At 38.0% G+C, this 12,633-nt stretch overlaps 1 protein-coding gene across 1 annotated transcript in view; it reads right to left on the minus strand.

Moving 5' to 3' along the window:
• TDRD9 (tudor domain containing 9) overlaps positions 1-12,633 on the minus strand; it is an 81,508-nt gene that overhangs the window by 30,119 nt on the left and 38,756 nt on the right. The window contains exons 8-13 of the mRNA XM_030482584.1: positions 9,249-9,352; positions 8,155-8,213; positions 3,751-3,805; positions 3,532-3,616; positions 2,811-2,868; positions 2,085-2,189 (exon numbers count right to left, since the gene is read on the minus strand). Of these exons, the coding sequence (XP_030338444.1) occupies positions 2,085-2,189; positions 2,811-2,868; positions 3,532-3,616; positions 3,751-3,805; positions 8,155-8,213; positions 9,249-9,352 (466 nt within the window). The remainder of the gene's footprint in view (positions 1-2,084; positions 2,190-2,810; positions 2,869-3,531; positions 3,617-3,750; positions 3,806-8,154; positions 8,214-9,248; positions 9,353-12,633) is intronic.

Here is a 12,633-nt window from a genome sequence, read left to right on the forward strand (position 1 = left end):
CTTCCTTATATTCAACCTAAATCACTCCTGTTTAAGGTTGAACCTTGTCCTATCACTACAGTCCCGGATGAAGAGTTCCTCTCCAGCATCCTTGAGGGCTCCTTTCAGATACTGGAAGATACTGCTGCTATAGAAACAACTTTCAAGATACCATGATGAACACCAAAACATCTTTGTGATCTACTATTTATAGAAAACACACTGATTCAGAAAGTCTGTCTTCACAAATCCAAAGACCTTTCACGTCAAGCTTCAAACTAAAGGATACTTCACACAATGGGATACTCCACTGGAGAATTAGGCCATATTTTTAAGTTACATGCATAACAAGTCCAAGACTGCTATACAAAATGCTGCTTCTACTGGTTGTATATTGGCTGGTTCTCATTACCTACACTGACCCAGAGCCAAATGGAAATAAAGCTGTGTATTGGCTTTGCATGGCAAGGTTTTGATAGCAGGGGGGCGACCGGGGTAGCTTCTGTGAGAAGCTGCTAGAAACTTCCCCCATGTCTGGTAGAGCTAACACCAGTGCTCCAAGATGGACCCGCTGCTGGCCAAAGCCAAGCCCATTAGTAATGGTGGTAGCAACTCTGGGATAACATCATAGTTAAGGGGAAAAACACTGTTGTGCTGTTGAAGAGAGTGATAATATGTCAGAGAAACAATTCTGCAGACACCAAGGCCAGTGAGGAAAGAGAAGAGGAGGTGCTCCAGGCACCAGAAGAGAGCCCCCCCTGCAGACCATAGTGGGGCAGGCTGTCCCCCTGCAGCCTGCGGAGGTCCATGGTAGAGCAGATATCCACCTGCAGCCCATGAGAGGACCCCACATCAGAGCAGATGGATGCCCAAAGGAGGCTGTGACCTCATGGAAGCCCATGCTGGAGCAGGCTCCTGCAGGACCTGTGGCTCTGTGGAGAGAAGAGACCACACTAGAGCAGGTTTGCTGGCAGGACTTGTGACCCCATGGGGGACCCACACGGGAGCAGTCTGTTCCTGAAGGATTGCTCCCCATGAGAGTGACCCATGCTGGAGCAGTTCACCAAGAACTGCAGGCTGTGGGTAGGACCCACACTGGAGATGTTCATGGAGAACTGTCTCCTGTGAGATGGACCTCATGACAGAGCAGGGGAAGAGTGTGTGTGAGGAGTCCTCGCCCTGAGGAGGAAGGAGCAGCAGAGAAACGTGACTAACTGACTGTAGCCCTCATTCCCAGTCCCCCTGTGCCACTGGGGGGAAGGAGGCAGAGAAATCAGGAGTGAAACTGAGCCTGAGAAGAAGGGAGGGGTGGGGGGAAGGTGTTTTAAGATTTGGTTTTATTTCTCATTACCCTACTTTGATTTGTTCAGTAATAAATGACAGTAATTTCCCCAAGTCTATTTTGCCCATGATGGTAATTGCCGTGTAATCTCCCCGTCTCAACCCGTGAGCTTTTCATTACACTTTCCTTCCCCCATCCAGTTGAGAAGTGATAGAGCAGCTCTGGTGGCACCTCATTTAAAAATGAGAATATTTTTACACCTAAAGATATCACTGTTATTAATCTATTTAGTACTCCTTTCATCTGAAAAGATTCTGATATTTAAGAGTACTGTCTTACTAGAAGAGCCGATATGAAATCTTATTTAACCTTGTGCTACATACACTGGTGTGCACACTGCTGAGGTTATTTCAATCAATTTAAGAGTGATAAAGACATGAAAGTTTCTTTTACTGCTGAAACTCAAAGTAGTTAATAGATACCCAGGAGTACTTATCTCCCCCTTTTAAGAAAATGGCCCATGATAAAAATACTATTACATAACAGAGAATCCTCATAAATTCTCAGGTCCATGAATTTTAGTATTTTTCAATAAAACACAAAAAAAATTCCTATGGAAAAATACTTGAACAAAATAAAACATTCAGGCATAGTTGTTTAATCACATTACCTTACCTGACATGGTAAGGAATTATGTTTTTGCATAAATTATTCAAGGTGAAAACAATCTGTGCTTTTACTGTTAACAAAATGAAAAGCAATGTAGAATTCTCTATGCAGGTTAGCTTTTAAAGTTCCTTTCCATTACCTACTGTCACCTTACCTTTTCTTTGATTACAGTTTGTTTTAGATGCCCAGCAGAGTCTCAAACTCTGGTAATTAGTTTCCTCATCACAAACCAAAGTTCTAGTTAAGCAGAAATCTATCACTGCAATTAAGAAAAATCTAGCATTATTATGAAACAATTCATCCTGATGGTAGGGCAAAAAAAATACTGGTTGATTTTGTGTTATCAGAAAAGGAAATTTTCAGTTATTTGAAAACCAGTGAAGAGACAAACCAGACCCAGAACATTCTGAATACTGACAGAACTGCAAACAGACTTTAATATAAATGCAACAAACATTTAGTGCGGATGACAACATTAAAAGGCAATCTATTCTATATCAGAATTTGCTTCATCTGATGCAATTATTTCAAAATATAGACAGAATGTGAATAAAAAAACCCCCCAAATTTAAAAAAAAAACAACCCCAAACTTGTGACATGGGGTCTGATCCTACTTGTTACTGCATTTACAATTAGTTTTTTCTCTCCTCCAGTAAAGATTAAAACCAGCACCCCACTTGGTAGCTCTACTATTTGATCATATATTCACATTTAAAACTGTTCTCTGCTGTGAAAGAAAGAATTCAACAACTGTCAAAGTTAAATTTCAACATCAGTGCTTTGTAAAATGGTAAAGTGTTGTGGAGATTTAGGCTACTGCAAGTAAGGAGAACACTATAAATACAGCACATACACAATTACAAGATTTAGATGACTTACCATACTTAACATCAGGAACTGTTACAGAGCTCTCAGCTATGTTTGTACACAGAATAATCTGAGTTTTGAAGCAAAAAATAAGCAATGAATGCATAAAGAACAAATTACATTAATATTTCTACATGAAAAATCCAACTTGCTATGAAGAAATGGGCAATGCAGTATTTCTGCTCTGCATATTAGGGTTAAAAAAAGGCAATACAACACAAGAAAACTTGTATTTTCTTGTCCTAAGATCAGAGAAGCATAATAAAGTAGTATAGCATACATAAAGAAGAATGGAAATATTTCCTTACGCTTTTGTTATAACAAAACATCAGTGATAAAGCAAGCCAAGACAGTAGCCATACTGTGGGCTACAAAGCAGGCAGGAGACCCTCATGCTGGGGGACTACTTTGCTATGCAGCACCGCCAGCAGCATGCTGTTACCATGCAGGTGCGAGAATCAACAAGCTTGCTTGTTTAAGGGTAAAACCAGTGTCACACAATAATTTAAGGGTAGTTTCCTGTTACTGCACTTCTCTTCAGGTCTAAATATCAGTAAAGTAACAGCTTGGTAAGAAAAGCAATTAGTTTACATCTTGAAAAAACAAAACTACTTTGACCTCACACAGTAGTTTGAGTTGGCACAGCTAATATTAGCTTACATACATTATTACTTGCTATTAACCTAGCAAAAGGTTTCACACACTTAAGAAGTAATGATTCCACAATATTTACTTTTCTGTAGCCAGGAACTGTAGCCAAAAAAGCATTATTTTGTTCCTCTAATGTCCCACGTGAGTGAAGTGGGTACACCTGCCACCTAAAGAAAATATATTAGTGAAGATTATAATAATTACACCTTTGTGCTAAATCATGTTATATACTTAGAACTCACACAGCTGAAGGGTTCATGTTCCAGCTCAAATGAGCTGAAACAAGTGAGGTCCAACTTACCTTTTGTTGAACTTACTTGAGAGACATGAGTGCATGTATCTTATTTCACACAAACCTAGGGAAAAAGTAATCAAGAGTTTGTTTTCCTTTTAGTGATCACTGACAGTTCTAAAACCTAATTCTCATGTCTATTTAAATTCTTAATTGACTTTCATTACAACCTTGTTTTCACCATATAACAAAGCAGCAGATGAGTTTAACAGTAAATGTAATAATGAGTCACTGAAACACTGTGAGTCAATTTTTCAAGAGTCATTTTGCATTAATTTTATACTCAAAGTCAAGTGGCTCTATCAGCTATAAAGGCCATCTGCCAGTGTCTCATTATTAGCTCTTGTTTCAGTTCCTTACAACTGACAAGACTCACCACATCCTGAATGTCTGCTTTAGGATAAATTCAGGTATTTCAGCCAAGACAAGCTGCTTCCAAGAGTAGGGGGAAAATAAAAAAAAAACCAACAACAAAACCAACACGAAAACAACAACAAAAAGCTATTTCTGCCAGTGCCCATTCTCTGGGGCATTGATTTCATGTCTGACTAAGAGATTTTTGCTGTCTTCCTGAATACCTCCACAGGCATCAACCTTTCGGAGAAGCCTAGTTTACTTCTTATTGAGATCTAATTCTAAACCCCTCATTTTCAAAAAAACTGTCTAAACTGGGGTTCCCCAGTTGGATATTAAAAAATGAAATTATTCTGTAACTGAAGTACAGGATTGCTGCCATTTTCAGTGAGACTAAATGCAGTTTGAACACCTGGATATGCAAATTCTCGCACTCTTTAGATGACTGTTACTTGACTTCAGAAGTGAGAAGGAGGGAAGACAAATGCACATGGAGGAAGAGAAACATTTTCAGGGAATATAAGAGGAGAATAACTTAAATCAGAAATAAGAAGAAAGAAGGATATGCGATGGGCTGGAAATCATGACTGAGCTAAGGTAAGCAAGGAGAAGAGGCCAGAAAGCAAGAAACTGGAGCAAGAAAAGGAGAAACAGATTCAGCAAATGAACGTGGTTATTATACAAGGTTGGCTGGAAAAAGAAATTGCAGGAGAACATGGAGATTTAGTCAACTACTGGAGTCAGAAAGATTGAAACTGGAAAATGAGGGGAAGTGGCTATAGGTAAGAGCGATAAAAGAAGCCAGGGTTAGGGGCAGAACAGGTGAGTTGGGGGGTGGGGGAATAAATAATTGTGGTGGTGGGGCAATCAGCAGGAATTTAAAAGTCTCAGATGTCCTTTGTGTGAGGCTACTACAGGGGAAAGCAATGTCATTAGAACCTGAAAGACAGCAAGGAAGCCTAATTTACATCACTGCTCAAATGAAATAAGAGTACTTGACAACGCAAGTAGCTAGCCAAATGACAAACTAGTGACTAGCACAATAATGAAACAATTAACAAAGCTCTAAGCAAAACACTTTCAGCACAGTAGAGAAAAAACATACACACTGGGAAATACAAAAACAGCACCACTTTTTAAGATTATTGTAACACAGGGGAAAAAAGTGTTTGTTTATGAACTAGAGCACGTAATTAAAGATAGAGAGAAAACACAAGAACACCATGATACTGTCTCTTTGGACAGAGCCTGCAACACCTACTAGATAACACTAGGTACTGTTTGACTACCTGTCTAATGCTTCCTCTTCGCCATACTGCTTGGTTACGTATCCAACTAAGACATTAAGGCTTGAATCCAATTTATGTTTAAAAACAATTAAAAGAAGCTCGACCCATGACTGGTAGAATCAGGCTCCACATAACCCATATTAATAGTAATCATTAATCAGCCTAGTAATTACTAAGTAGACACAGCAGGCAGCATCTACTGCCCCATTCTTGAAGGGACAACACTTGATCATGACACCTCCAGCACTAAAGGCTGCCCCAGGAGAGACAGACCTTGGAATGAAACAGTAACTAAATATCTCTTTGGCAAACATATTAGGACAATAAGGCGAGTGGGGCATGGAGAAGTGCAAAAGAAAATACAAAACAGACAAAGAAGTTTACACCAATCGAACAGATAAAAGCTTAGAACAGTAATAGAACCCCTCTGAATGAAAGTCCCAAAGCTTTAAGCTGTGCAGTTTCTGCCATCAGCAAGTGCACGTGAACTATGGAGAAATCAGGCCTTCCCCACCTTCCGCACAATCCTGAAGGATTACAACCTACTGTTGCTTTCATTTAGCCCATCAGCTAGTCTGGTGGAAGCGTGTTACATACTTGAAGGTGTAGCTCGGTGATGTTTCAGTCAACAGTCTGACTTCTTTTTCCAACTTGTTCTAAAAAGGTCTAAAGAACTAGACATCAGTGTAAACACTCCAGAAACATTACGGTTGTAAAGTCTAACACTCAAACAAAAGAACTGCCAGAATTAAGACTGGTTGTGCAAACTTAATGCAGCCCACTGGGCACATATGCACACATGTATGTTAAAAAAAGTCACTGTACAGTTTAACATGGCACTTTATCACCTTGAATCTAGGGCCATGCTAGCTCTGCAATCACAGCAGTGCTGAGTACTGAAGGGTATTTATCTGTAAAGAATCAGACTCAGTAACATAAAAGAAATTATAAATTCAACACTGAACAAGATAGGCAATTACAACAGGAAAGAAAACACAGCATCCTACTCAAGATAGCTGCATGCTCTACGGAAGTGGATTCTGCCCTATCACAGAGTTCCACAAAGACAGTGGGGGGGAAAAAAAAAAAAAAAATCCCTTAAGAGTACTCCTCAGTATGGCACTACTTTCTGGCTGTTGTTGCCTACTCAGCTTGAAATGTCAATGGAAGTGTTATTCTGAATGTACAAAATGCTATGTAATTTCAAGCACTCAAAAAATCTAGGCATCTCAAATCAGTATCCTAATGTGGATGTTATTTTTACCCAAATCTGTCTCAGCTGCCCTCTTGTGAACTGAGGGCTTTCCTCTCCTTTTCTCCAGTTCTGTATAAAGACTATTTGTGAAGAAAATTTCAAGAGGCATTTGCTAATCCTGTGTTCAAGATCAGTCTTGAATATCCAGTTACAAACCAGGCCAAGGTCAAACACTGAACAACAATAAAAACCAAACCCAAGAACCAACTCATTTAGAAAGCACTATCTACACAGGTTTACATAAATTGACAAAATGTTTTAAGCAGAGTTTCATTTTAGCAGCTGCAGTTGTAAGCCATCAGGGACAGCAGCACAGTAAAAAAAAGAGACCTCAAAGGAAAGATAAAAGTTTTGGGAATTGAAAGCGACAGAGTAATTTCAGCCTGCAATGAAGACTCAGAGGGCCTGAGGAAGTCTGAAAGCACACCAGACAAACTCTAATATGAGAGGCCAGAGGCACCAGAGATGGTCTCCCTACTTTATTAATGGCAAACTGGAACAGGTCCTACATTGACATGATGAAGTAATTCCTTCTACCCATTGATTTTACAGAGAAGGTAACTCCAAGAGAGGCAGCTCTAATGCCTTGCAGCTGGCAGGGAGCACCCTCCACCAAAAGCTACTCTGCAAGTGCAGGGTATGTTTGTGCTGTTTTCTGGGTTTCCAGCCCTAGTGCTAACATGTTTACTGCTAAGCTTAACACAGCAGGGAAATGACATTCATAAAGATTTCACATAAAGTTAGAAAGTCCTGGCAGGGACAGACCCCACTATACCTAAGGAAACAGCTGCTCCTGACTCAGAGATGACTTTCCACAGTATGCAACCAAGTCTTTTCAAAGTTTTCAAGTAGCAAACTTTCATGAAGTAAAAGTATACTTGAAAGCACCAGGTAACAAGTATAGAGGTTTGCGATGCTCCGGAAACCAAGTCTGCAGCCTAGTTACACAAATATTATTGTATGCTTTTGTTTTGGCTGTCATTCTTATTGAATCTCTTAGCTAGATTTTAGAGGCAGTGTAAGGTAACTTAGGTTTGCTGTTTAAAGAAAACTAAAACTGTATATAACCAGTGCTCTGATCATTAATTGCTGTCATGCGTGCTTTTGAGTGTTCCTACTACAACAACTAACATTTCTTTCCAACGTACATGGAAAAAAAAAGTGAATTTTAATTTTTACAAGAATCTAAATAAAGACTACACTATATGCAGGTAAGAAAATGTCTCTAAAAGAATCCCAGCAATTTCATGCAATATTTAATAGCTAATCTAAAAAACTGAGCAACTGAATTTCTGTGGATTAACTGTAGAATTTATTACTGTAACTTCGTTTTTTTATAAGAGAGTCTTACTTTTGACTCAGAGCATTTCCAATTATTGCCGTATTTAAAGAAGTATGCAAGAAAAATACCCAAATAGACCAATGAACCCCAGTTAAACATGTGTTTAATAAATCCCTAGAAGAAAGCTTGTTAGATGACAAGTAAGGAAAAAGAAAGTTAAGGCATATACTCACCTGGTAAAAATACTAGCACACTTCCACGTTCTGATGTAGCACTCAAGTTTTTTTCCTCCCTAACAAGAATATGCAGTTTCATTAGTTTTACAACCTCAGTCTACTTTATCACCCCAAGTTATTTTGTTCTGAGGGAACAAGCAGAACTGTGCACTTTTTGTAACATATATTATTTACACTTCCTGAAGAAATTGAATTCAAAACACTATCTGCAGTTACCCATTCTGAAATACCCAGCATATAAATATTGGAACTAGATTGTTAGGTTTAGTTTTGTCTTCAAAATTATGTAAAAGCAGACACATTCTTATTTAGCAATGAAATTAATCAAAATTAGGTTACCAAAGATTATAAAATGTAAATGTAGCATATTACTGTAGAATTCTAGGCAAACTTATTCAGTAGTTTTTCAAGTATACATAATAGTCTTATATTCTAAAAATACCACTAGACACCTTTAACAAAAGCCTGGCATATAAAAAAGCTAACCATTATCAAGAACTACAGGTCATGACAAACTTGAGAGGGAGACATCGTCAATTAATCTGTTAGGAGTCAAGAAGCTAAAATCACCTCAGAACAACATAGAACTTGTATTTTTTGTGGCAGTCATTCCTGATGTAAAATTTACAAAACACAAAGTAACAAAGTAATATTTTAATTACTTATTTCAAAAAGACAGTAAAGCATTAGTTAAACAGCCAGTGAAAATTAATGCTAGTTTGTATTCTTTTTTCATGGCTTAATGTATGTTTTAGTTTACAATACAAAATATTTATTCTTCATATAAATATTATTCAGCTCTGGCCTACAGCAAAGAATCTAGTTTCCATATGGCATGGTTGGCTTCAATGGTCACTTACACGCCAGAGCATGAAGTGTATTTCAAGACACAGGTTATTCCATTAGACCTACAAGTAGTCTTAGGGTAACTACCCTCAGTAAAAATCGCAGAGATATGTAACATAAAAGCAGACATATATAGAAAATGAAGTTTTCCACTAATAACTATAATACATGGGCTGCTGCTGTTCCCTAACAGCATCTTAGTGCCCCAAAGAACCACTGATTCCAGAACTTAAACTGTATCTTACCTATTCTTCTTCATCTCTAATTCATCAAATGACTGGATCAAAGACACTGCTATTTCATACATTTCCCTTACAATCACTGGTTCCTCAATTATTTGAGTAGGAAGCTGTATGGAAAAGAGAGTATTGAGGTTAACACAGTGTAACAGGCTAAAAGACTGTAGATCACATATGTGTGTTGATTTGCCAAGTGCTTTTCCATTAAAACTGATCCAGCACAGAAGCTGTACAAAGAAGTAACAATCTGAAGCATTCACTGCCTTCTAGACAGACCCTTCAAGCATCCTACCTTTTAATGCTAAAGAAATACTTCCAATATTTACATACTTAAGACAACCACTAGCCCGCACTCCACTCCCTAAAGTTTGCGAGGCATACTCTTTATACAAAGTGTTAGCCACATGAGACTAACCACACCACCTGTGAACAGGATGACAAGGAGAGGAATCTGTATTAGGCAGGCACAATCCTTCTCACAGGTGCTATAATGCCCATCTCTACCTGACTGCCAAATAAATCATGTACCTTTCATTTAATGGATCTTTTGTTTTAGGTAAGATGCTGTCAAAGAGCTATGGTTCTGTTGTACACAATATAACCATGATGATTCTGTCAACTCTGTTTTTTAGCATCCTGTCATAAACTCAGGGCTTTAATATTTAAGAACACAAACCACCAAGTCTTCAGAGCAAAGACAAACTTAATCATGTTTCAGTTAATAAAAAAACCAAAACCAAAAAAAGCTTAATGAACTAGACATGCTCTGGGAACTGTCTGTAATATTACACATTCTTCCTTTGCAGGGAAAATGGCTTTTGATCATTGCTAACCTTTCTCTCAGAGGGTTTCCCCTCATTCTAGTGGAAACTCCTTATTGGACTAACCACTGTCTGTAACTTTTATAGACTTCTATTATAGTGTAATCTGCCATCCACATACTCTCACATTATTAGAAATCATACAGTCAATCTCCACTTCTTTCCCTCCTATTATACCTCTGAAGCTCTTTCCTCCCTCTATCCCCAAATGAAATACTTTTATGCTGAAATCTAACAGTTTAAGTCATTCAGTAACAGTTTAAGTCATCCAGATTTTCCAAGAAACCTAACGGGTTCGAGCAATCATGTGTGTATCCTTTAAGAAATTACATATTCTAATAACTAGCTCACAAGCCTCCAGTAGTAGTAATTGATAAATACATGTAGATAAATACCAACAGAAAGTAAGACGCAGCTATAGCCAGGAAGTTTTAACAAGGTTATAAAATGCAGGGGAAAACCCACTTCTGGAAAGAAATGCAAAATGCAAGCTGAACAGCCATGAGTAATACTTAAGATTTCTACACACAAAACTAAGGTATTCCTGGTTTCTCTGTAAAAGAAGTGGAAGGTATTTACCAGTTGTCTATTAAACCAGAGATTTGCCTTTATTTTAATCAAGCACAAAATTTGGATTACAGACTTACTCCAATTCAGTTATCATATAAGCAAAAGAGGTTTCTGCACATGTTTTCGAGGAGCAAAAAAGCAACTGACAAAGATACACCGATAAAGCTGGAATGCATCATATGTGTATCGATAAGAGTATCACTCCTGAACCCAGGACACTCATGTAACGTGTCCTTCAATTGTCTGACATGAGACGAAATCCAGCAAGACAATGTGTGAGCCTATGCATTTGAGAATTACAGATTTTGGATACAAGCAGATGGTGTGTTAGTTGAAAATGAAGAAACACCTGGACCAGCTACTTTGATCTATTTTCCAATGTAATGCTGCTGAAAGGCAAACATGACCCTAGGTCAGTAAAAGTCATTCTATGAGTGTGATGTGTAGTGACACTGTCCAGAACTGCCCCTCACTCTGACGGAACTCATGTACCAAGGTTTTCAGCCAGCATACTTGCCAGCCTTTGAACCTGCAGCCAACAGGTACTCAATTTGTGATGCTGGGGAAACTGATGGGGATTGACAATATATCTGCAATTCTTACCAGGTTTTCAGGGCATCGGCAAGCCAAATTATGACTACTTCAATGATCAGAATAATGAAAAGATGTTCTTATAAAAGGAGAAGAGCAAAGACTTATCTAACAAAGCTAAATGAAAGCTAGAAAGATGTATTACTGCAACCTCACTGCTCAGCTTTCCAACCCTTAACAGAACAGTCAACCTGCAATCCTACACCATGTCGTCTGCAGGAAGACTCCATTCTGAAAACCCTGAGAAAACTATCCTACTTTCTTCTGGTAGAGGATGGATTGGAGGATCAAAAAAAGCCATCTATAAGAACTTAACAATAATTTTTCCACTTCTGACCCCTTGAATTAACTAGCCAGGTATCCTTTTATACATACTTGAACGTGACATATTTGTTCTTAGATTATCCCTGTTTACGTATCTGTCAAATTTGTCTATTCTGTTTTGTCACCAATTCTACCTTTAGTATTCTTTAACATGACAAGGCTTCCACATCAATCCTAATAAAAGGTAACAATGTGATGATCAGGAAATACAAAAGCCCAGTCAGAGCTGACTGAAGTAATATAACAAAATCGGAATAGCTTTTGACAGCAGTTGACTACCTTTCACCTGGATTCTGACTTCAGTACCAGGGATATGAAGGAGATTTTACATTTGCAAGCCAAGAAATAGGACTCTTTTTTGCCTTACATAAGAAGTAGAGACATGGGATTTCACAGATTTACTGTCAAAATCTAGCACCTAGACCTCCTAATTGCTTACATTTTTAAAAACTGTTCATACAATTAACTATACAATTAATTTGCATTTGATATCTCCAATACAATACAATAGCAATAGGTAAACATTTACACAACTAGCTTTAAATTTGCCTGTAGATACAGCCTTCATTCATTTTTCATCAAAACCTAGGTTTCACTGATTCCTTGGCATTTAGAGGGGGCTGGTATGAAAAAATAATGATCCAATTAAATATCCAGAACAACGTGCTTACAAAGGCCATTACACCAAAAGAAAAAGAAACTACTGTTTATAAACCTATACTCACAAATTAAACAGTAGCACCTATAAATGACCCAATATCTGGGAAAGGGTAAGCCAGTGCTACACTGAAGAGTGTTTCACCCTTCCTTCCCACTTCTTTTTATTCTTTCATACAAATGAAGCAACTGAATCGGAGAACTTTATCTTTGATTCAGCTAGATGTCTATCTAGCCACAGCAAAGGCTTTATTGCAAACAGGCATACAGAAGAAAAAATAATGACTGGCATGTCTATTTATCTTCCAAATCACAACTGGTATCAGTGAACTCCAAATTCACTGAATAAACCAAGTCAGAACTGCTCAAAGAAAATTTTTATTTTCAAGCATAGTTTTAAAACATTATCACTTACAGACATGAATGAC

This window comes from Strigops habroptila, chromosome 4 (genome assembly GCF_004027225.2).
Source record: "Strigops habroptila isolate Jane chromosome 4, bStrHab1.2.pri, whole genome shotgun sequence".
NCBI classification, from domain to species: Eukaryota; Metazoa; Chordata; class Aves; order Psittaciformes; family Psittacidae; genus Strigops; species Strigops habroptila.